The sequence below is a fragment of the Oncorhynchus tshawytscha genome, linkage group LG12, assembly GCF_018296145.1.
Source record: "Oncorhynchus tshawytscha isolate Ot180627B linkage group LG12, Otsh_v2.0, whole genome shotgun sequence".
NCBI lineage: Eukaryota > Metazoa > Chordata > Actinopteri > Salmoniformes > Salmonidae > Oncorhynchus > Oncorhynchus tshawytscha.
Window position 1 is genome coordinate 1,203,358 of NC_056440.1, and position 26,757 is coordinate 1,230,114.

Consider the following 26,757-nt stretch of genomic DNA (forward strand, 5'->3'; position numbering starts at 1 on the left):
GAGGACAGGAGGAGAGGGGGAGAGAGAACAGGATGAGAGGGAGAGGTTTAGAGGAGAGAGGGGATGAGGACAGGGGGAGGAGGAGAGGACAGGAGGAGGATGAGAGTGGACAGGAGGACAGGAGGAGGAGAGGACAGGAGGGCAAGGAGAGTGGACAGGAGGAGGAGAGGAGGAGGAGGAGAGGAGGAGAGAAGGACAGGAGGAGAGGAGGACAGGACAGGAGGAGGAGGACAGGACAGGAGGAGGACAGGAGGAGGAGGAGAGGACAGGAGGAGGACAGGAGGAGGAGAGGAAGACAGGAGGAGGAGAGGACAGGAGGAGAGTAGGAGAAGAAAGGAGGGGAGCTATATGGACACTGGATGTGCACAGAGCATCAGTCTCACAGAGCATCAGTGACCTAGGGGTTAACAGGAGAGAACTAACACTAAACCCCCGGGAAAGATTACATTGCACATGGTGTTGGTTGGTTCGTCAGCCCTAATTAGCCCAGCCTCACTCTGAGGACAGGACACAGTTAGTTTCCCCAGTCAGGACTCTGATCTATGATCAGATTCTAGTCTTCTCCCCTGATGGGCCAGATCAGGATGAGCGGAAGCTGTTCTGATCCAGGACATGGTGTGTATTCAATAGCGCACACTGAAGCAAAATGTTTTTCAACGGAAAAAGAAAACCCAATTCAGGTTTGTCCCTGTGTTTCTCTACCCGCTTGGTTCCGCTTGGTTCCCAGTGATTACACCCGTCTCATCGGGAGATGACTGAGCTGATGGAGTTGTAGGAGGTGCCTCCGTTACAGGCTCTTCCCCTCCCCCTAGCCACACCCTCTATGTTGACCCTGAAGACAGGCGAGGTCTTTAACAGGAAGTCAGCAGCGTCACGCCTCCCCAACTCACGCAGCTTCCACATCAACAACCCCACCGTGCTGTCTGGACGGACTGACCAATCCAGTAGCAGCGCTGCCGTGGGGCTGGCCAGGAGGGCGGGGTCATTGTCTGGGGCAGGGACCCCATTGGTTGTGGTGCCGTTGGGGGTGGAGCTGTGTTTGGCCACCAGGTATGTGAGACCAAGGTTCATAGCCAGCAGACACCAATCCTTCCCCAGCGCATCAGGAGGGTCTAACAGACGACATAGCTTCCTCCTGGCCAGCAGGCTGACCTCTGAGATGTGGACATCTGCACACAGACTACCCTGACTATAGACTTCAGTACAGCCCAAGGCGAGGATACTGCTGAAGCTCTCCCTGTACCCCCCCATGGTGTTGGTGAGGCTGGTCTCTCTCTGGGTCTGGGCCTTCAGGAAGTCTTTAGGCTGGTAGATCATAACGGGACCGTGATGCTCTCTGAGCTGCTGGGGGCTGAGGTAGTACCGGGCGGTGAGGAGGCCAGGGAGGGTGGAGGACAGGAGCGACTCTGTGATGGTAACCATGGTGTCCAGGAGGGTGTAACACTTGGCCCGTTCGCTGTCGTGACCTCTGACCTGGATCTCCACCCCCTGGCCGTGGTTGACCAATAGGATCATGGCCTCCGCTCCGCCTTGGCTCACCTTTGCCCCATTGGTCCAGAGGCGGATGTCTCCGTCAGGCCCCTCCCCTGTGTCGTCCTCAGGGCGCTGCTGGTGGCTCCAGCGACACAGGTTCACCTGGAGGTCAGAGGTCAGGAAACATGACAACAGCATACTATTCATTCTGGGAGAAGAAACATACTCCAGAGCATCCCAGATGGCAGCATATTCAATAGGGACTGGGGAGTCGTTCAGACAGTATTGATAGGGACTGGGGAGTCATTCAGACAGTATTGATAGGGACTGGGGAGTCATTCAGACAGTATTGATAGGGACTGGGGAGTCATTCAGACAGTATTGGTAGGGACTGGGGAGTCGTTCAGACAGTATTGATAGGGACTGGGGAGTCATTCAGACAGTATTGGTAGGGACTGGGGAGTCATTCAGACAGTATTGATAGGGACTGGGGAGTCATTCAGACAGTATTGATAGGGACTGGGGAGTCATTCAGACAGTATTGGTAGGGACTGGGGAGTCATTCAGACAGTATTGGTAGGGACTGGGGAGTCATTCAGACAGTATTGGTAGGGACTGGGGAGTCATTCAGACAGTCTTGATAGGGACTGGGGAGTCATTCAGACAGTATTGATAGGGACTGGGGAGTCATTCAGACAGTATTGGTAGGGACTGGGGAGTCATTCAGACAGTATTGATAGGGACTGGGGAGTCATTCAGACAGTATTGATAGGGACTGGGGAGTCATTCAGACAGTATTGATAGGGACTGGGGAGTCATTCAGAGAGTATTGGTAGGGACTGGGGAGTCATTCAGACAGTATTGATAGGGACTGGGGAGTCGTTCAGACAGTATTGGTAGGGACTGGGGAGTCGTTCAGACAGTATTGGTAGGAACTGAGGAGTCGTTCAGACAGTATTGATAGGGACTGGGGAGTCGTTCAGACAGTATTGATAGGGACTGGGGAGTCGTTCAGACAGTATTGGTAGGGACTGAGGAGTCGTTCAGACAGTATTGATAGGGACTGAGGAGTCGTTCAGACAGTATTGATAGGGACTGAGGAGTCGTTCAGACAGTATTGATAGGGACTGAGGAGTCGTTCAGACAGTATTGATAGGGACTGGGGAGTCGTTCAGACAGTATTGATAGGGACTGGGGAGTCGTTCAGACAGTATTGGTAGGGACTGAGGAGTCGTTCAGACAGTATTGATAGGGACTGGGGAGTCGTTCAGACAGTATTGGTAGGGACTGAGGAGTCGTTCAGACAGTATTGATAGGGACTGGGGAGTCGTTCAGACAGTATTGATAGGGACTGGGGAGTCATTCAGACAGTATTGATAGGGACTGGGGAGTCGTTCAGACAGTATTGGTAGGGACTGGGGAGTCATTCAGACAGTATTGGTAGGGACTGGGGAGTCATTCAGACAGTCTTGATAGGGACTGGGAGTCATTCAGACAGTCTTGATAGGGACTGGGGAGTCATTCAGACAGTATTGGTAGGGACTGGGGAGTCATTCAGACAGTATTGGTAGGGACTGGGGAGTCGTTCAGACAGTATTGATAGGGACTGGGGAGTCATTCAGACAGTATTGGTAGGGACTGGGGAGTCGTTCAGACAGTATTGGTAGGGACTGGGAGTCATTCAGACAGTATTGGTAGGGACTGGGGAGTCATTCAGACAGTATTGGTAGGGACTGGGGAGTCGTTCAGACAGTATTGGTAGGGACTGGGGAGTCATTCAGACAGTATTGGTAGGGACTGGGAGTCATTCAGACAGTCTTGATAGGGACTGGGAGTCATTCAGACAGTATTGGTAGGGACTGGGGAGTCATTCAGACAGTATTGGTAGGGACTGGGGAGTCATTCAGACAGTATTGGTAGGGACTGGGAGTCATTCAGACAGTATTGGTAGGGACTGGGGAGTCATTCAGACAGTATTGGTAGGGACTGGGGAGTCATTCAGACAGTATTGGTAGGGACTGGGGAGTCATTCAGACAGTATTGGTAGGGACTGGGGAGTCGTTCAGACAGTATTGGTAGGGACTGGGGAGTCGTTCAGACAGTATTGATAGGGACTGGGGAGTCATTCAGACAGTATTGGTAGGGACTGGGGAGTCGTTCAGACAGTATTGGTAGGGACTGGGGAGTCGTTCAGACAGTATTGGTAGGGACTGGGGAGTCGTTCAGACAGTATTGGTAGGGACTGGGGAGTCGTTCAGACAGTATTGATAGGGACTGGGGAGTCGTTCAGACAGTATTGGTAGGGACTGGGGAGTCGTTCAGACAGTATTGATAGGGACTGGGGAGTCATTCAGACAGTATTGATAGGGACTGGGGAGTCGTTCAGACAGTATTGATAGGGACTGGGAGTCATTCAGACAGTATTGGTAGGGACTGGGGAGTCATTCAGACAGTATTGGTAGGGACTGGGGAGTCGTTCAGACAGTATTGATAGGGACTGGGGAGTCATTCAGACAGTCTTGATAGGGACTGGGGAGTCGTTCAGACAGTCTTGATAGGGACTGGGGAGTCGTTCAGACAGTATTGGTAGGGACTGGGGAGTCGTTCAGACAGTCTTGATAGGGACTGGGGAGTCGTTCAGACAGTCTTGATAGGGACTGGGGAGTCGTTCAGACAGTATTGGTAGGGACTGGGGAGTCGTTCAGACAGTATTGGTAGGGACTGGGGAGTCGTTCAGACAGTCTTGATGAATCAGAGCATGTACCTGTAGCTTGTGGAACAGTCCACAGGGGAAAGGTGTGAGGTGTTCAGCAGGAACCAGTCTGACCCCTCCGTAGATCAGGACATCGTCCTCCTCCTCTTCCTCCGTCCAGGAGTGGTGGAGGCTGTTGGTCTTGATCAGGGCGGGGACATCCACCATGCCAGGGTTGGTCAGGTCACGTACGCACACGTCCATGGCATCCAGCACCTGTCGTAAGAGAGGATGTTAGCATGGACGCTAATGTCTTCCTATGGGAGATGCTAACATGTTGCATTGTGGTATACTTGACGGTATACAACTGCATGCCCAGCTTGTGTTAGCATGGTCGCTAAGTGTGACATGTTTTCCTATGGGAGATGCTTCCCCGTCTTAGTAATGATGACTGTCTCTGACCTGTAGCAGTTCGTCCACGTCGCTCTCTGGGGCCAGAGCCTGTATCTCCTCCAGTCTGTAGCGCCCCCTGTAGTGGTGGATGGCTTTAGGCGTGTCCACAGAGAGGAGGCGGGCTAACACCCCACTACACAGCCAGCGGGGCTCCAACACCATCACATCCTGCACCGTCTCACTCTGCATCAGGTTGATCTGTTAGGAGGATGGGGAAGAGAGAGAGATGGATACAAAAGGAGGGAGAGAGAAATGTATAATCAAAAATAAATTGTCCATAGTTAAGGGGGGCATGTAAAAATCTTCCCAGTGTGAAATAGTTCCCGATCGTTGTGAATGAACTGGGATGACGTCACAATAACTGCTCGTGCGTCTCCATGTGATTGGCTGATATCTCTCACACCCTCCCTGAACCAAGGTTCAGCACCATGTAGGTAGAAGGAACCAAGGTTCAGTACCATGTAGGTAGAAGGAACCAAGGTTCAGCACCATGTAGGCAGAAGGAACCAAGGTTCAGCACCATGTAGGCAGAAAGAACCAAGGTTCAGCACCATGTAGGTAGAAGGAACCAAGGTTCAGCACCATGTAGGTAGAAGGAACCAAGGTTCAGCACCATGTAGGTAGAAGGAACCAAGGTTCAGTACCATGTAGGTAGAAGGAACCAAGGTTCAGTACCATGTAGGTAGAAGGAACCAAGGTTCAGCACCATGTAGGTAGAAGGAACCAAGTTTCAGTACCATGTAGGTAGAAGGAACCAAGGTTCAGCACCATGTAGGTAGAAGGAACCAAGGTTCAGTACCATGTAGGTAGAAGGAACCAAGGTTCAGTACCATGTAGGTAGAAGGAACCAAGGTTCAGCACCATGTAGGTAGAAGGAACCAAGGTTCAGTACCATGTAGGTAGAAGGAACCAAGGTTCAGCACCATGTAGGTAGAAGGAACCAAGGTTCAGTACCATGTAGGTAGAAAGAACCAATTTCATTGGTCTAATATGAGGTGGAAACTGAACTTCCTAACCTCCTGCCAACATATGACCATGTTAAAGACACATATTTCCCTCAGATTACACAGACCCACAAAGTATTAAAAAACAAATCCAATTGTGATGAAATTCCACAGTGCGACTTCACAGCAGCAAGATTTGTGACCTGTTGCCACAAGAAAAGGGCAAACAGTGAAGAACAAACTCCATTGTAAATACAACCCATATTTATATTTCTTATTTTCCCTTTAACTATTTGCACATCGTTACAACACTGTATTTAGACATAATATGACATTTGAAATGTGTTTATGGTTTTGGAACTGTTCTGAGTGTAATGTTTACTGTTCATTATTGTTTATGTCACTTTTGTTTATTATCTATTTCACTTGCTTTGGCAATGTAAACATATGTTTCCCATGACAATAAAGTCCTTAAATTGAATTGAGTGAGAGAGCGAGAGCGAATAGAAGAGAGAAAGGTGAATGAAGTTAGAATATCAAATATAATCTGGTATTGAATTGTGTGAAGTACAAGACAAGTTGAAGTCTGTCCAGGCCAGTTGGCTGTCTATCTACCAGAGCAGAGTCATTCTTGTTAACATCAACATGTCCTAACAGTCCAATCACTGTTTCCAGATGGAGGAACACACTGCTAAACAGTGACACCTGGTGGCAGAAACCAGAACCTCACAACACAGACACTGAATAGAGGAGTATCCTGGGTTGAATATGGATCCTTGACACTATTTGAGGTGCACTCGACTTACGTTGAAGTTTGGACTTTTGTGTAATAGGGTGTGTGTGTACCTCTCCCATGCTGTGGAGCTGCTGTGTGTGTACCTCTCCCATGCTGTGGAGCTGCTGTGTGTGTGTGTGTGTGTACCTCTCCCATGCTGTGGAGCTGCTGTGTGTGTGTGTGTGTGTGTGTGTGTACCTCTCCCATGCTGTGGAGCTGCTGTGTGTGTGTGTGTGTGTGTGTACCTCTCCCATGCTGTGTAGCTGCTATGTGTGTGTGTGTGTGTGTGTACCTCTCCCATGCTGTGGAGCTGCTGTGCGACCCCTCGGAGGTGCTCCTCGCTGACCAGTGGGTTGATGTGTTCCTGGACGTCAGAGACAAACTGTTGCCATGACGTCAGCTGGTTAGGGCCACTCATTTTCCTCCAGGAGGGCAGGGTCGAGACCAGACACTCTGAAAGGGCCGACATGGGACTACAGGTCTGTCAAAGAGAGGGCAGAGAGAGGGACTTAACAAATTTGACCCTAATAACTACCATGGGATATGCGTCAAAAGAAACCTTGGGAAAATCCTCTGCATTATCATTAACAGCAGACTCATACATTTCCTCAGCGAAAACAATGAACTGAGCAAATGTCAAATTGTCTTTTTACCAGATTACTGTACGACAGACCACGTATTCACCCTGCACACCCTCATTAACAAACAAACAAAACAAAACAAAGGCAAAGTCTTCTCATGCTGCGTTGATTTCAAAAAAGCTTTTGGACTCAATTTGTCACAAGTCCCATTTCTCAAAAGACCAATAATACCAAAAACAAGGTAGGCTTCTGTTGCAACATTGTAGCCAACATCACCAGCGTTGCTATGGAAATAAGTACATTGACACCCTCAACCAGCAGCTGGTCATTATGTCCTCTGCATCTAGAGAACATGTTCACCAGCTTGCTACAACAAAGGCAGAACCTGAGACCAGCATGGCCTTCATCACACAGCCTGATGACACTGCACCAGCCTTCCTGTCTGCTCCAGCCCAGGTTAACCAACCAGCATCCCAGTCTGCTCCAGCCCAGGTCAGCCAATCCCCCTCCCAGTCTGCTCCAGCCAGAATACCAGCCTCCCAGTCTGCTCCAGCCCAGAATACCAGCCTCCCAGTCTGCTCCAGCCCAGAATACCAGCCTCCCAGTCTGCTCCAGCCCAGAATACCAGCCTCCCAGTCTGCTCCAGCCCAGAATACCAGCCTCCCAGTCTGCTCCAGCCCAGGTCAACATCCCAGTCTGCTCCAGCCCAGGTCAACCTCCCAGTCTGCTCCAGCCCAGGTCAACCTCCCAGTCTGCTCCAGCCCAGGTCAACCTCCCAGTCTGCTCCAGCCCAGGTCAACCTCCCAGTCTGCTCCAGCCCAGGTCAACCTCCCAGTCTGCTCCAGCCCAGGTCAACCTCCCAGTCTGCTCCAGCCCAGGTCAACCTCCCAGTCTGCTCCAGCCCAGGTCAACCTCCCAGTCTGCTCCAGCCCAGGTCAACCTCCCAGTCTGCTCCAGCCCAGGTCAACCTCCCAGTCTGCTCCAGCCCAGGTCAACCTCCCAGTCTGCTCCAGCCCAGGTCAACCTCCCAGTCTGCTCCAGCCCAGGTCAACCTCCCAGTCTGCTCCAGCCCAGGTCAACCTCCCAGTCTGCTCCAGCCCAGGTCAACCTCCCAGTCTGCTCCAGCCCAGGTCAACCTCCCAGTCTGCTCCAGCCCAGGTCAACCTCCCAGTCTGCTCCAGCTCAGGTCAACCTCCCAGTCTGCTCCAGCTCAGGTCAACCTCCCAGTCTGCTCCAGCCCAGGTCAACCTCCCAGTCTGCTCCAGCCCAGGTCAACCTCCCAGTCTGCTCCAGCCCAGGTCAACCTCCCAGTCTGCTCCAGCCCAGGTCAACCTCCCAGTCTGCTCTCCAGCCCAGGTCAACCTCCCAGTCTGCTCCAGCCCAGGTCAACCTCCCAGTCTGCTTCAGCCTAGGTCAACCTAACAGCCTCCCAGTCTGCTTCAGCCCAGGTCAACCTACCACCCTTCCTGTCTGCTCCAGCCCAGGTCAACCTACCAGTCTGCTCCAGCCCAGGTGAACCTCCCAGTCTGCTTCAGCCCAGGTCAGAATAACAGCCTCCCAGTCTGCTCCACCCAAACAACTACCCACAACTGCAATCTTTATCGATTAAAATGGGAAGCTCTTGGTCAGGAGAGATGATTCCCTGGACACCTGGTGTATAGGTTCTGGTGTCTTACAACTGACAGTGCAATGCAGCTACTCAGTCAGACCAGGATTGACACCCCTGATAACATCATCATCCACACTGGCACAAACAACCTTCCTGCCAAAGGTGAAAATGTATCTGGGGCAATGAGAAGAGTGGCAGAATGGGCACAGGCTATGTTCCCAACAACCAATATAGATGTATCTACGCTCCTACCAAGAAAAGACTTCCCAGGACAGTTAATCAACTAAATAAATCAAATTTCATTGGTCACATACACATTGTTAGCAGATGTTAATGCGAGTGTAGCGAAATGCTTGTGCTTCTAGTTCCGACAATAATATATTCTAGTTCCGGCAGTAATATCTAACAATTAATCTAACAATTTCACAACAACTACCTTATACACACAAGTATAAAGGAATGAATAAGAATATGTACATATAAATATATGAATGAGAGATGGCCGAACGGCATAGGCAAGATGCAGTATACAGTATATACATATGAGATGAGTAATGTAGGGTATGTAAACATTATATAAAGTGGCAAAATTTAAAGTGACTAGTGATGTATTTTTTACACATATTTTTACATTATTAAAGTGGCTCAGCATTTAACACCATAGTACCCTCCAAACTCGTCATTAAGTGCTTCGTTGTGGAGGTTCCAATGCGAGAACAGGTTCTGAGCCTGACTACACTGATGAGGGAGGTAACCACCACATATTTGGACACCCCTCGTTGTACAGCAGCCCTATTATAAATAAGAGAAACAGTCCTGACCACCCTCCTTGTACAGCAGCCCTATTATAAATAAGAGAAACAGTCCTGACCACCCTCCTTGTACAGCAGCCCTACTATAAATAAGAGAAACAGTCCTGACCACCCTCCTTGTACAGCAGCCCTATTATAAATAAGAGAAACAGTCCTGACCACCCTCCTTGTACAGTAGCCCTATTATAAATAAGAGAAACAGTCCTGACCACCCTCCTTGTACAGCAGCCCTACTATAAATAAGAGAAACAGTCCTGACCACCCTCCTTGTACAGCAGCCCTACTATAAATAAGAGAAACAGTCCTGACCAAATACTGAACAGAAACGGGAAGGAGTTAGTGCATCTCTGTCGAGCCTTAGGCCTGTACATGCTTCATGGTAGAATCAGAGGGGACTCTGTAGGTCAGTTTACTTACTGCTCAGCTCTTGGGACAAGTGTAGTCGATTATGGCATCACTGACATTGACCCCTCCTCCATTAGTGCATTCACTGTCAGACCACAGACACCATTGTCAGACCACAGACACCATTGTAAGACCACAGACACCATTGTCAGACCACAGACACCATTGTCAGATCATAGACACCATTGTAAGACCACAGACACCATTGTAAGACCACAGACACCATTGTCGGATCACAGACACCATTGTCGGATCATAGACACCATTGTAAGACCACAGACACCATTGTAAGACCACAGACACCATTGGATCACAGACACCATTGGATCACAGACACCATTGTCGGATCACAGTCGGATCAAGGTGTTTCTGAAGAAATTAACCAGCAATACTCATTCAAAAATACAGCCCAATTAACCTCTACAACAAGAACCAAATTAGACAGATGGGCTCCAAACAGTGCAGATAAATTCATTGAAACATTAAACTCCAATGAAATAATGAACTCTATACAGGTGTTCAATAACTCACAAAATCAAAACAATAAAAACGTGTCAATTCAAATCTGAGAGAAACTAAAGAATTGCAACATCAGAAAAATAAATTGAAAAGTCAATTGGCCAAAATGAGTTGTGGGACATGTGGAACAACCCAGAGGGAAAACGACGACCACTGAGGAGGAACGGCTCCTCTTACAGACTGGATTAGTCTGACACAGCCTGAGACACTGAATAATAACATCTGCATAGGAAGCAGTAACTTACTTATTATTGTCATTATTATAGGGGTGATGGTGGCACGTAGTGGTAAGGGTAGTAGGGTGATGGTGGTACGTAGTGGTAAGGGTAGTAGGGTGATGGTGGTACGTAGTGGTAAGGGTAGTAGGGTGATGGTGGCACGTAGTGGTAAGGGTAGTAGGGTGATGGTGGCACGTAGTGGTAAGGGTAGGAGGGTGATGGTGGTACGTAGTGGTAAGGGTAGTAGGGTGATGGTGGTACGTAGTGGTAAGGGTAGTAGGGTGATGGTGGTACGTAGTGGTAAGGGTAGTAGGGTGATGGTGGTACGTAGTGGTAAGGGTAGTAGGGTGATGGTGGTACATAGTGGTAAGGGTAGTAGGGTGATGGTGGTACGTAGTGGTAAGGGTAGTAGGGTGATGGTGGTACGTAGTGGTAAGGGTAGTAGGGTGATGGTGGTACGTAGTGGTAAGGGTAGTAGGGTGATGGTGGCACGTAGTGGTAAGGGTAGTAGGGTGATGGTGGTACATAGTGGTAAGGGTAGTAGGGTGATGGTGGTACGTAGTGGTAAGGGTAGTAGGGTGATGGTGGTACATAGTGGTAAGGGTAGTAGGGTGATGGTGGTACGTAGTGGTAAGGGTAGTAGGGTGATGGTGGCACGTAGTGGTAAGGGTAGTAGGGTGATGGTGGTACGTAGTGGTAAGGGTAGTAGGGTGATGGTGGTACGTAGTGGTAAGGGTAGTAGGGTGATGGTGGTACGTAGTGGTAAGGGTAGTAGGGTGATGGTGGTACATAGTGGTAAGGGTAGTAGGGTGATGGTGGTACATAGTGGTAAGGGTAGTAGGGTGATGGTGGTACGTAGTGGTAAGGGTAGTAGGGTGATGGTGGCACGTAGTGGTAAGGGTAGTAGGGTGATGGTGGCACGTAGTGGTAAGGGTAGTAGGGTGATGGTGGTACATAGTGGTAAGGGTAGTAGGGTGATGGTGGTACGTAGTGGTAAGGGTAGTAGGGTGATGGTGGCACGTAGTGGTAAGGGTAGTAGGGTGATGGTGGCACGTAGTGGTAAGGGTAGTAGGGTGATGGTGGTACATAGTGGCAAGGGTAGTAGGGTGATGGTGGTACATAGTGGTAAGGGTAGTAGGGTGATGGTGGTACATAGTGGTAAAGGTAGTAGGGTGATGGTGGTACATAGTGGTAAAGGTAGTAGGGTGATGGTGGTACATAGTGGTAAGGGTAGTAGGGTGATGGTGGTACATAGTGGTAAGGGTAGTAGGGTGATGGTGGTACATAGTGGTAAGGGTAGTAGGGTGATGGTGGTACATAGTGGTAAGGGTAGTAGGGTGATGGTGGTACGTAGTGGTAAGGGTAGTAGGGTGATGGTGGTACATAGTGGTAAGGGTAGTAGGGTGATGGTGGTACATAGTGGTAAGGGTAGTAGGGTGATGGTGGCACGTAGTGGTAAGGGTAGTAGGGTGATGGTGGCACGTAGTGGTAAGGGTAGTAGGGTGATGGTGGTACATAGTGGTAAGGGTAGTAGGGTGATGGTGGTACGTAGTGGTAAGGGTAGTAGGGTGATGGTGGTACGTAGTGGTAAGGGTAGTAGGGTGATGGTGGTACGTAGTGGTAAGGGTAGTAGGGTGATGGTGGTACGTAGTGGTAAGGGTAGTAGGGTGATGGTGGTACATAGTGGTAAGGGTAGTAGGGTGATGGTGGTACGTAGTGGTAAGGGTAGTAGGGTGATGGTGGTACATAGTGGTAAGGGTAGTAGGGTGATGGTGGTACGTAGTGGTAAGGGTAGTAGGGTGATGGTGGCACGTAGTGGTAAGGGTAGTAGGGTGATGGTGGTACGTAGTGGTAAGGGTAGTAGGGTGATGGTGGTACGTAGTGGTAAGGGTAGTAGGGTGATGGTGGTACGTAGTGGTAAGGGTAGTAGGGTGATGGTGGTACATAGTGGTAAGGGTAGTAGGGTGATGGTGGTACATAGTGGTAAGGGTAGTAGGGTGATGGTGGCACGTAGTGGTAAGGGTAGTAGGGTGATGGTGGCACGTAGTGGTAAGGGTAGTAGGGTGATGGTGGCACGTAGTGGTAAGGGTAGTAGGGTGAATGAACTAACAGAGACAATGTTATTGGCTGTCAGAGTGTATGAACTAACAGAGACGATGTTATTGGCTGTCAGAGTGTAGGAACTTACAGAGACGATGCTATTGGCTGTCAGAGTGTAGGAACTTACAGAGACAATGTTCTTGGCTGTCAGAGTGTAGGAACTTACAGAGACGATGCTATTGGCTGTCAGAGTGTAGGAACTTACAGAGACGATGCTATTGGCTGTCAGAGTGTAGGAACTTACAGAGACGATGTTATTGGCTGTCAGAGTGTAGGAACTAACAGAGACGATGCTATTGGCTGTCAGAGTGTAGGAACTTACAGAGACGATGTTCTTGGCTGTCAGAGTGTAGGAACTTACAGAGACGATGTTATTGGCTGTCAGAGTGTAGGAACTTACAGAGACGATGTTATTGGCTGTCAGAGTGTAGGAACTTACAGAGACGATGCTATTGGCTGTCAGAGTGTAGGAACTTACAGAGACGATGCTATTGGCTGTCAGAGTGTAGGAACTTACAGAGACGATGCTATTGGCTGTCAGAGTGTAGGAACTTACAGAGACGATGCTATTGGCTGTCAGAGTGTAGGAACTTACAGAGACGATGTTATTGCGTAGTTCCAGCAGGTGGTTCCGGAGCAGTTTGACATCTTTAGAGGCGGAGGCTCCAGCGTCCATCACAAACAGCCTCTCTGAGATCTGCAGGTCGTTGCCAAACCTGTTCCGGAGCTCCTTGAGTAGAGGCCTCTCCTTGTCGTATCCAAACTCCCCTCCAGCCCCCCGAGGCAGGCAAGCCACGTCAGCATGAGTCCCCACAAGGACTACCGTCAGCGGGCTATGGATGCGACCTCCAAACGCTGGGGACGGACACACTGTGTTACCGGTCAGCTCAACATTCACCTACAGATACTCCTAGCTAAACCTCTATACCTGCAGTCAGATTCCTAACAAACTCATTCAAGCCATGTTCTACTGTATGGATGTAGTCTCTTAAAGCAACACTGAACTGTCTGTCATGTGATGTTCAGACAGGCTGGAACCATGACAACATAGGAGAGAGGAGATGAGTCCGGAGCGAGAGGTCAAGGGTTAGAGAGGAGGGGAATATGACATGGCAAAGTAGACAGATACAGGATGATTCTTTTCTACTACAAGATATTTGATTATTTGATGAATGACTAGTGAAGGTATAGTGAGTCTATGTGACTGGCTTACAGATGTTATCCTGAGAGACTAGCATGTTGAACCAGTATGTGGTCTGGCTGAGGGTTAAGGTCAGGAGAACAAGCTGCAGACGCCCTGATGATATGGAGCTGCCTGCCCACCACCTCTACTGACCATCTAGTTATGAGCTTCCAGATCCTCAAACAGACTGGATCTAGAAGCACTGAAACATACTTGATCTAGAAGCACTGAACCATACTTGATCTAGAAGCAGTGAAACAGACTGGATCTAGAAGCAGTGAAACAGACTGGATCTAGAAGCAGTGAAACAGACTGGATCTAGAAGCAGTGAAACAGACTGGATCTAGAAGCAGTGAAACAGACTGGATCTAGAAGCACTCAAACAGACTTGATCTAGAATATATTTCTTTTTAAATGACTTGTTGTTTATTTTGCTTAACAGGTGCTCTGAGATGATGTAATGAAAAGGGGGTATGTACCTATAGTATCCTGTGGCAGTGTTAAGGCCTTCAACATGTTGAGCCAGTATGTAGCCTGGCTGAGCTGAGTCTCGTAGGGTTCCTCCAGACTGAACAGCACCAGGTGGATGGCTGTAGGGTCGTTGGCAGCAAAGTAGTCGTAAGAACAGTAGTACACAGGGTTACCACTGAACTCCCAAACACTGAAGTCTCCTACACCTAGAGACAGAGAGACAGTCACAGAGAGAGACAGACAGAGAGACAGTCACAGAGAGAGACAGACAGAGAGACAGTCACAGAGAGAGATAGAGAGAGTTTAATGAATAGAGCACAAAAAGAGGATCTTCTATGACTGGAACTCATCTAGTAAAGGTTAAGGGTTAGGGGTTAGAGGAGGATCTTCTATGACTGGAACTCATCTAGTAAAGGTTAAGGGTTAGGGGTTAGAGGAGGATCTTCTATGACTGGAACTCATCTAGTAAAGGTTAAGGGTTAGGGGTTAGAGGAGGATCTTCTATGACTGGAACTCATCTAGTAAAGGTTAAGGGTTAGGGGTTAGAGGAGGATCTTCTATGACTGGAACTCATCTAGTAAAGGTTAAGGGTTAGGGGTTAGAGGAGGATCTTCTATGACTGGAACTCATCTAGTAAAGGTTAAGGGTTAGGGGTTAGAGGAGGATATTCTATGACTGGAACTCATCTAGTAAAGGTTAGGTCTTAGAGCAGTGTTTCCCAAACTCGGTCCTGGGGACCCCAAAGGGTGCATGTTTTGGTTTTTGCCCTAGTACTACACAGCTGACTTCAAAGCTTGATGATGAGTTGATTATTTGAATCAGCTGTGCAGTGCTGAGGCAACAACCAAAACATGCACCCTTTGGGTCCCGAGGACCGAGTTTGGGAAAGGCTGGGTTAGAGGATCGGGGTCAGACTAGTATTCACCACCAAAACATGCACCCTTTGGGTCCCCAGGACCGAGTTTGGGAAAGGCTGGGTTAGAGGATCGGGGTCAGACTAGTATTCACCATTGATGTTCGTGTTCTGGATGTCGATGGCTCTGGTGGCGAGGTCGTCGGCTGAGGAGAGTGCGTTGGTGACGGGGCTGAACACTTCCAGGACTCCCTTGGTCAGGCTGGGCTCAAACATCATACTGCGACTACGCACACAGACGTTCTCACAGCCAGGATACAGGTTGGAGATACTCACGGACACTACAGAGACACACATAATGAATATAGACACAGACGTTCTCACAGCCAGGATACAGGTTGGAGAACGAAGTCAAGAAGAGAATATAATATATCTAATAATATACGTTGTAACCAGCAGGTGGAGCTGCTACCTCACAGAACAATACATACCCCCAGTAGATAAACTGTCTAGATTTACTAAACTACAGTACTGTCTAGATATACTAAACCTCAGTACTATCTAGATATACTACACTACAGTACTGTCTAGATATACTAAACTACAGTACTGTCTAGATATACTAAACCTCAGTACTGTCTAGATTTACTATACTAATGTCTAGATATACTAAACTACAGTACTGTCTAAATATACTAAACCTCAGTACTGTCTAGATTTACTATACTAATGTCTAGATATACTACACTACAGTACTGTCTAGATATACTAAACTACACCACTGTCTAGATATACTAAACTACACCACTGTCTAGATATACTAAACCCCAGTACTGTCTAGATATACTAAACCTCAGTACTGTCTAGATATACTAAACTACACCACTGTCTAGATATACTAAACTACAGTACTGTCTAGATATACTAAACTACACCACTGTCTAGATATACTAAACTACACAACTGTCTAGATATACTAAACTACAGTACTGTCTAGATATACTAAACTACACCACTGTCTAGATATACTAAACTACAGTACTGTCTAGATATACTAAACCTCAGTACTGTCTAGATATACTAAACTACACCACTGTCTAGATATACTAAACTACACCACTTTATATATATACTAAACTACACCACTGTCTAGATATACTAAACTACAGTACTGTCTAGATATACTAAACTACACCACTGTCTAGATATACTAAACTACACCACTGTCTAGATATACTAAACTACACCACTGTCTAGATATACTAAACTACACCACTGTCTAGATATACTAAACTACACCCCTGTCTAGATATACTAAACCTCAGTACTGTCTAGATATACTAAACTACACCACTGTCTAGATATACTAAACTACAGTACTGTCTAGATATACTAAACCTCAGTACTGTCTAGATATACTAAACTACACCACTGTCTAGATATACTAAACTACACCACTTTATATATATACTAAACTACACCACTGTCTAGATATACTAAACTACAGTACTGTCTAGATATACTAAACTACACCACTGTCTAGATATACTAAACTACACCACTGTCTAGATATACTAAACTACACCACTGTCTAGATACACTAAACTACACCACTGTCTAGATATACTAAACTATAGTACTGTCTAGATATACTAAACTACAGTACTGTCTAGATATACTAAACTACACCACTGTCTAGATATACTAAACCCCAGTACTGTCTAGATATACTAAACCTCAGTACTGTCTAGATATACTAAACTACACCACTGTCTAGATATACTAAACTACAGTACTGTCTAGATATACTAAACTACACCACTGTCTAGATATACTAAACTACACCACTGTCTAGATATACTAAACTACACAACTGTCTAGATATACTAAACTACAGTACTGTCTAGATATACTAAACTACAGTACTGTCTAGATATACTAAACTACAGTACTGTCTAGATATACTAAACTACAGTACTGTCTAGATATACTAAACTACACCACTGTCTAGATATACTAAACTACAGTACTGTCTAGATATACTAAACTACACCACTGTCTAGATATACTAAACTACACCACTGTCTAGATATACTAAACTACACCACTGTCTAGATATACTAAACTATACTACTGTCTAGGAATACTAAACTATACTACTGTCTAGATATACTAAACTATACTACTGTTTAGGAATACTAAACTACACCACTGTCTAGATATACTACACCACTGTCTACATATACTACACCACTGTCTAGATATACTAAACTACACCACTGTCTAGATATACTAAACTACACCACTGTCTAGATACACTAAACTACACCACTGTCTAGATATACTAAACTACACCACTGTCTAGATATACTAAACTACACTACTGTCTAGATATACTAAACTACTGTCTAGATATACTAAACTATACTACTGTCTAGATATACTAAACTACACCACTGTCTAGATATACTAAGCTACACCACTGTCTAGATATACTAAACTATACTACTGTCTAGGAATACTAAACTACATGACCATACTGTCTAGATATACTAAACTACACTACTGTCTAGGAATACTAAACTACACCACTGTCTAGATATACTACACTACTGTCTAGATATACTACACCACTGTCTAGATATACTACACCACTGTCTAGATATACTACACCACTGTCTAGATATACTATACCACTGTCTAGATATACTAAACTACACTACTGTCTAGATATACTAAACTACACTACTGTCTAGATATACTAAACTATACTACTGTCTAGATATACTAAACTATACTACTGTCTAGATATACTAAACTATACTACTGTCTAGATATACTAAACTATACTACTGTCTAGATATACTAAACTATACTACTGTCTAGATATACTAAACTATACTACTGTCTAGATATACTAAACTATACTACTGTTTAGGAATACTAAACTACACCACTGTCTAGATATACTACACTACTGTCTAGATATACTACACCACTGTCTAGATATACTAAACTACACCACTGTCTAGATATACAATACCACTGTCTAGATATACTAAACTACACTACTGTCTAGATATACTAAACTACACTACTGTCTAGATATACTAAACTACATGACCATACTTTCTAGATATACTAAACTACACTACTGTCTAGATATACCAAACTACACTACTGTCAAGAATACTAAACTACACCGTCATCTAGATATACTAACTACACTACTGTCTAGATATACTAAACTACACTGCTGTCTAGATATACTAAACTACACTACTGTCTAGGAATACTAAACTACACCACTGTCTAGATATACTACACCACTGTCTAGATATACTACACTACACCACTGTCTAGATATACTACACTACACCACTGTCTAGATATACTATACCACTGTCTAGATATACTATACCACTGTCTAGATATACTAAACTACTGTCTAGATATACTAAACTATACTACTGTCTAGATATACTAAACTACACTACTGTCTAGATATACTAAACTACACTGCTGTCTAGATATACTAAACTACACTACTGTCTAGGAATACTAAACTACACTACTGTCTAGGAATACTAAACTACACCACTGTCTAGATATACTACACCACTGTCTAGATATACTATACCACTGTCTAGATATACTATACCACTGTCTAGATATACTAAACTACACTACTGTCTAGATATACTAAACTACTGTCTAGATATACTAAACTACACCACTGTCTAGATATACTAAACTACACCACTGTCTAGATATACTAAACTACACTACTGTCTAGATATACTAAGCTACACCACTGTCTAGATATACTAAACTACACCACTGTCTAGATATACTAAACTTCAGTACTGTCTAGATATACTAAACTACACCACTGTCTAGATATACTAAACTACACCACTGTCTAGATATACTAAACTACACCACTGTCTAGATATACTAAACTACACCACTGTCTAGATATACTAAACTACAGTACTGTCTAGATATACTAAACTACAGTACTGTCTAGATATACTAAACTACACCACTGTCTAGATATACTAAACTACACCACTGTCTAGATATACTAAACTACACCACTGTCTAGATATACTAAACTATAGTACTGTCTAGATATACTAAACTACAGTACTGTCTAGATATACTAAACTACACCACTGTCTAGATATACTAAACCTCAGTACTGTCTAGATATACTAAACTACACCACTGTCTATATATACTAAACTACACCACTGTCTATATATACTAAACTACAGTACTGTCTAGATATACTAAACTACACCACTGTCTAGATATACTAAACTACACCACTGTCTAGATATACTAAACTACACAACTGTCTAGATATACTAAACTACAGTACTGTCTAGATATACTAAACTACAGTACTGTCTAGATATACTAAACTACAGTACTGTCTAGATATAAACTACAGTACTGTCTAGATATACTAAACTACACCACTGTCTAGATATAACTAAACTACAGTACTGTCTAGATATACTAAACTACACCACTGTCTAGATATACTAAACTACACCACTGTCTAGATATACTAAACTATACTACTGTCTAGGAATACTAAACTACATGACCATACTGTCTAGATATACTAAACTACACTACTGTCTAGGAATACTAAACTACACCACTGTCTAGATATACTACACTACTGTCTAGATATACTACACCACTGTCTAGATATACTACACTACACCACTGTCTAGATATACTACACTACACCACTGTCTAAATATACTATACCACTGTCTAGATATACTATACCACTGTCTAGATATACTACACTACACCACTGTCTAGATATACTACACTACTGTCTAGATATACTACACCACTGTCTAGATATACTACACCACTGTCTAGATATACTAAACTACACCACTGTCTAGATATACTAAACTACACCACTGTCTAGATATACTAAACTACACCACTGTCTAGATATACTAAACTACACCACTGTCTAGATATACTAAACTATACTACTGTCTAGGAATACTAAACTACATGACCATACTGTCTAGATATACTAAACTACATTTCTGTCTAGATATACCAAACTACATTACTGTCTAGGAATACTAAACTACACCGTCATCTAGATATACTAACTACACTACTGTCTAAATATACTAAACTACATGACCATACTGTCTAGATATACGAAACTACACCACTGTCTAGATATACTAAACTACACTGCTGTCTAGATATACTAAACTACACTACTGTCTAGGAATACTAAACTACACCACTGTCTAGATATACTACACCACTGTCTAGATATACTACACTACACTACTGTCTAGATATACTACACTACACCACTGTCTAGATATACTAAACTACACTACTGTCTAGATATACTAAACTACACCACTGTCTAGATATACTAAACTACACCACTGTCTAGATATACTAAACTACACCACTGTCTAGATATACTAAGCTACACCACTGTCTAGATATACTAAACTACACCACTGTCTAGGAATACTAAACTACATGACCATACTGTCTAGATATACTAAACTACACTGCTGTCTAGGAATACTAAACTACACCACTTTATATATATACTAAACTACACCACTGTCTAGATATACTAAACTACACTACTGTCTAGATATACTAAACTACACTACTGTCTAGATATACTAAACTACACTACTGTCTAGATATACTAAACTACACCACTGTCTAGATATACTAAACTACACCACTGTCTAGATATACTAAACTATACTACTGTCTAGGAATACTAAACTACACCACTGTCTAGATATACTAAACTACACCACTGTCTAGATATACTACACTACTGTCTAGATATACTACACTACCGTCTAGATATACTACACCACTGTCTAGATATACTACACCACTGTCTAGATATACTACACTACACCACTGTCTAAATATACTATACCACTGTCTAGATATACTATACCACTGTCTAGATATACTACACTACACCACTGTCTAGATATACTACACTACTGTCTAGATATACTACACCACTGTCTAGATATACTACACCACTGTCTAGATATACTAAACTACACCACTGTCTAGATATACTAAACTACACCACTGTCTAGATATACTAAACTACACCACTGTCTAGATATACTAAACTACACCACTGTCTAGATATACTAAACTATACTACTGTCTAGGAATACTAAACTACATGACCATACTGTCTAGATATACTAAACTACATTTCTGTCTAGATATACCAAACTACATTACTGTCTAGGAATACTAAACTACACCGTCATCTAGATATACTAACTACACTACTGTCTAAATATACTAAACTACATGACCATACTGTCTAGATATACTAAACTACACTACTGTCTAGATATACTAAACTACACTACTGTCTAGATATACTAAACTACACTACTGTCTAGATATACTAAACTACACCACTGTCTAGATATACTATACTACTGTCTAGATATACTAAACTACACTACTGTCTAGATATACTAAACTACACCACTGTCTAGATATACTAAACTACACCACTGTCTAGATATACTAAACTACACCACTGTCTAGATATACTAAGCTACACCACTGTCTAGATATACTAAACTACACCACTGTCTAGATATACTAAGCTACACCACTGTCTAGATATACTAAACTATACTACTGTCTAGGAATACTAAACTACATGACCATACTGTCTAGATATACTAAACTACACTACTGTCTAGGAATACTAAACTACACCACTGTCTAGATATACTACACTACTGTCTAGATATACTACACCACTGTCTAGATACACTACACCACTGTATAGATATACTACACCACTGTCTAGATATACTACACTACACCGCTGTCTAGATATACTACACTACACCGCTGTCTAGTTATACTACACTGCTGTCTAGATATACTACACCACTGTCCAGATATACTAAACTACACCACTGTCTAGATATACTAAACTACGCCACTGTCTAGATATACTAAACTATACTACTGTCTAGGAATACTAAACTACATGACCATACTGTCTAGATATACTACACTACACCGCTGTCTAGATATACTACACTACACCGCTGTCTAGTTATACTACACTGCTGTCTAGATATACTACACCACTGTCCAGATATACTAAACTACACCACTGTCTAGATATACTAAACTACACCACTGTCTAGATATACTACACTGCTGTCTAGATATACTAAACTATACTACTGTCTACATATATTAAACTATACTACTGTCTAGATATACTACACCACTGTCTAGATATACTACACTACTGTCTAGATATACTATACCACTGTCTAGATATACTAAACTACACTACTGTCTAGATATACTAAACTACACCACTGTCTAGATATACTAAACTACACCACTGTCTAGATATACTAAACTACACCACTGTCTAGATATACTAAACTACACCACTGTCTAGATATACTAAACTATACTACTGTCTAGGAATACTAAACTACATGACCATACTGTCTAGATATACTAAACTACACTACTGTCTAGATATACCAAACTACACTACTGTCTAGGAATACTAAACTACACCGTCATCTAGATATACTAACTACACTACTGTCTAAATATACTAAACTACATGACCATACTGTCTAGATATACTAAACTACACTACTGTCTAGATATACTAAACTACACTGCTGTCTAGATATACTAAACTACACTACTGTCTAGGAATACTAAACTACACCACTGTCTAGATATACTACACCACTGTCTAGATATACTATACCACTGTCTAGATATACTACACCACTGTCTAGATATACTAAACTACACTACTGTCTAGATATACTAAACTACACTACTGTCTAGATATACTAAACTACTGTCTAGATATACTAAACTATACTACTGTCTAGATATACTAAACTACACCACTGTCTAGATATACTAAGCTACACCACTGTCTAGATATACTAAACTATACTACTGTCTAGGAATACTAAACTACATGACCATACTGTCTAGATATACTAAACTACACTACTGTCTATGAATACTAAACTACACCACTGTCTAGATATACTACACTACTGTCTAGATATACTACACCACTGTCTAGATATACTACACTACACCACTGTCTAGATATACTAAACTACACCACTGTCTAGATATACTACACTACACCACTGTCTAGATATACTATACCACTGTCTAGATATACTATACCACTGTCTAGATATACTATACCACTGTCTAGATATACTAAACTACACTACTGTCTAGATATACTAAACTACACCACTGTCTAGATATACTAAACTATACTACTGTCTAGGAATACTAAACTACATGACCATACTGTCTAGATATACTAAACTACACTGCTGTCTAGATATACTAAACTACACTACTGTCTAGGAATACTAAACTACACCACTGTCTAGATATACTACACCACTGTCTAGATATACTACACTACACCACTGTCTAGATATACTATACCACTGTCTAGATATACTAAACTACACTACTGTCTAGATATACTAAACTACACTACTGTCTAAATATACTAAACTACTGTCTAGATATACTAAACTATACTACTGTCTAGATATACTAAACTATACTACTGTCTAGATATACTAAACTACACCACTGTCTAGATATACTAAACTACACCACTGTCTAGATATACTAAACTACACCACTGTCTAGATATACTAAACTATACTACTGTCTAGGAATACTAAACTACATGACCATACTGTCTAGATATACTAAACTACACTGCTGTCTAGATATACTAAACTACACTAATGTCTAGGAATACTAAACTACACCACTGTCTAGATATACTACACCACTGTCTAGATATACTACACCACTGTCTAGATACACTACACCACTGTCTAGATATACTACACCACTGTCTAGATATACTACACCACTGTCTAGATATACTACACTACACCACTGTCTAGATATACTACACCACTGTCTAGATATACTACACTACACCGCTGTCTAGATATACTACACTACACCGCTGTCTAGTTATACTACACTGCTGTCTAGATATACTACACCACTGTCCAGATATACTAAACTACACCACTGTCTAGATATACTAAACTACGCCACTGTCTAGATATACTAAACTATACTACTGTCTAGGAATACTAAACTACATGACCATACTGTCTAGATATACTAAACTACACCACTGTCTAGATATACTACACTGCTGTCTAGATATACTAAACTACACTACTGTCTAGATATACTACACCACTGTCCAGATATACTAAACTACACTACTGTCTAGATATACTAAACTATACTACTGTCTAAACATACTAAACTACATGACCATACTGTCTAGTTATACTAAAGTACACTACTGTCTAGATATACTAAACTATACTACTGTCTAGATATACTACACCACTGTCTAGATATACTACACTGCTGTCTAGATATACTACACCACTGTCCAGATATACTAAACTACACCACTGTCTAGATATACTAAACTACACCACTGTCTAGATATACTACACTACGCCGCTGTCTAGATATACTAAACTATACTACTGTCTAGGAATACTAAACTACATGACCCTACTGTCTAGATATACTACACTACACCGCTGTCTAGATATACTACACTACACTACTGTCTAGATATACTAAACTATACTACTGTCTACATATATTAAACTATACTTCTGTCTAGATATACTACACCACTGTCTAGATATACTACACTACTGTCTAGATATACTAAAATACACCACTGTCTAGATATACTAAAATACACCACTGTCTAGATATACTGAACTACACTACTGTCCATAAATACTAAACTGAATGACTTTGGCTTCTCTCCCTTCCCGAGGACAAATACTTTCCTCTAGACACAGATTAAATATATGACAGATAGGAGTGGCTATAGTCAGCCACCATCCTCAGTAGCTTTCCATCTAAGTTGTAAATGCCAGGAGGTTTATCGTGAAATTCTTACAAGTCAATGTGCGGGGGTACAGGCTAGTTGAGGTAATTTGTACATGTAGGTAGGGTGAAGTGACTATACATAGATAATAAACAGTAGTACAGATTAAAGGTCATTTGTACATGTAGGTAGGGTGAAGTGACTATACATAGATAATAAACAGCGAGCAGCAGCAGTTTAAAAACAAAAGGGGGTGTTAATGTAATAGTCCGGGTGGCCATTTGATTAATTGTTCAGCAGTCTTATGGCTTGGGGGTGGAAGCTGTTCTGGAGCCTTTTGGTCTTGGCACTCCGGTACCGCTTGCCATGCGGTAGCAGAGAAAACAGTTTTTGACTTGGGTGACTGGAGTCTCTGACAATTTTATGGCCTTTCCTCTGACACTGCCTATTATATAGGTCCTGGATAGCAGGAAGCTTGGCCCCAGGGATGTACTGGACCGTACGCACTTTGCTTTTTTGATGGTTTATCTGAGGGCATAGCGGGATTTCTTATAAGCGTCCAAATTAGTTTCCCACTCCTTGAAAGCGGCAGCTCTAGCCTTTAGCTTGATGTTGCCTGTAATCCATGGCTTCTGGTTGGGATATGTACGTATGGTCACTGTGGGGACGACGTCGTCAATGCACTTATTGATGAAGCAGATGACTGATGTGGTATACTCCTCAATGCCACTGGATGAATCCCGGAACATCTTACAGTCTGTGCTATCAAAACAGTCCTGTAGTGTAGCATCTACGTCATCTGACCACTTCCGTATTGAGTGAGTCACTGGTACTTCCTGCTTTAGTTTTTGCTTGTAAGCAGGAATCAGGAGGATAGAATTATGGTCAGATTTGCCAAATGGAGGGCGGGGGAGAGCTTTGTATGCATCTCTGTGTGTGGAATAAAGGTGGTCTAGATTTTTTTTTCTCTGGTTGCACATGTGACATGCTGGTAAAAAGTTGGTAAAACTGATTTAAGTGTGGCTGCATTAAAGTCCCGGCCACTAGGAGCGTCGCTTCTGGGTGGTGGTAAATAGACGGCTACGAATAACATAGATGTGAACTCTCTTGGTAGATAGTGTGGTCTACAGCTTATTATGAGGTACTCTACCTCAGGCGAGCAATACCTCGAAGCCTCCTTAATATTAGACATCGAGCAACAGCTGTTACTGACAAAAAGACACAACCCCCACCCCTTGTCTTACCAGACGTAGCTGTTCTGTCCTGCCGATGGAAAACGCAGCCAGCTTTTATCTTTAATTAATCTTTCATTATCCGTGTCGTTATTCAGCCCCGACTCGGTGAAACATAAGCTATTACAGTCTTTACATTTTTTAAAATGTATTTTTATTTAACTAGGCAAGTCAGTTAAGAGCAAATTTTTATTTACAATGACAGCCAACCAAAGGGATTAAAATAAAATAAACAATATACACTGCTCAAAAAAATAAAGGGAACACTAAAATAACACATCCTAGATCTGAATGATTGAAATATTCTCATGAAACACTTTTTTCTTTACATAGTTGAATGAGATGACAACAAAATCACACAAAAATTATCAAATGGAAATCAAATGTATCAACCCATGGAGGTCTGGATTTGGTGTCACACTGAAAATTAAAGTGGA

The 26,757-nt window shown here is 43.2% G+C and overlaps 1 protein-coding gene across 3 annotated transcripts in view; it reads right to left on the reverse strand.

The window, feature by feature from the left end:
* Positions 1–217: 217 nt before the first annotated feature.
* The window catches only part of dapk1 (death-associated protein kinase 1), a 194,842-nt gene continuing 168,302 nt past the window's right edge, over positions 218–26,757 (reverse strand). For all 3 annotated transcript variants that reach the window (XM_042331170.1, XM_042331169.1, XM_042331168.1), the window contains 7 exons: positions 15,244–15,429; positions 14,244–14,441; positions 13,177–13,436; positions 6,630–6,818; positions 4,628–4,816; positions 4,238–4,441; positions 218–1,635 (listed from right to left, as the gene is read on the reverse strand). In XM_042331170.1, the coding sequence (XP_042187104.1) occupies positions 742–1,635; positions 4,238–4,441; positions 4,628–4,816; positions 6,630–6,818; positions 13,177–13,436; positions 14,244–14,441; positions 15,244–15,429 (2,120 nt within the window). In that variant the 3' untranslated portion in view covers positions 218–741. The remainder of the gene's footprint in view (positions 1,636–4,237; positions 4,442–4,627; positions 4,817–6,629; positions 6,819–13,176; positions 13,437–14,243; positions 14,442–15,243; positions 15,430–26,757) is intronic.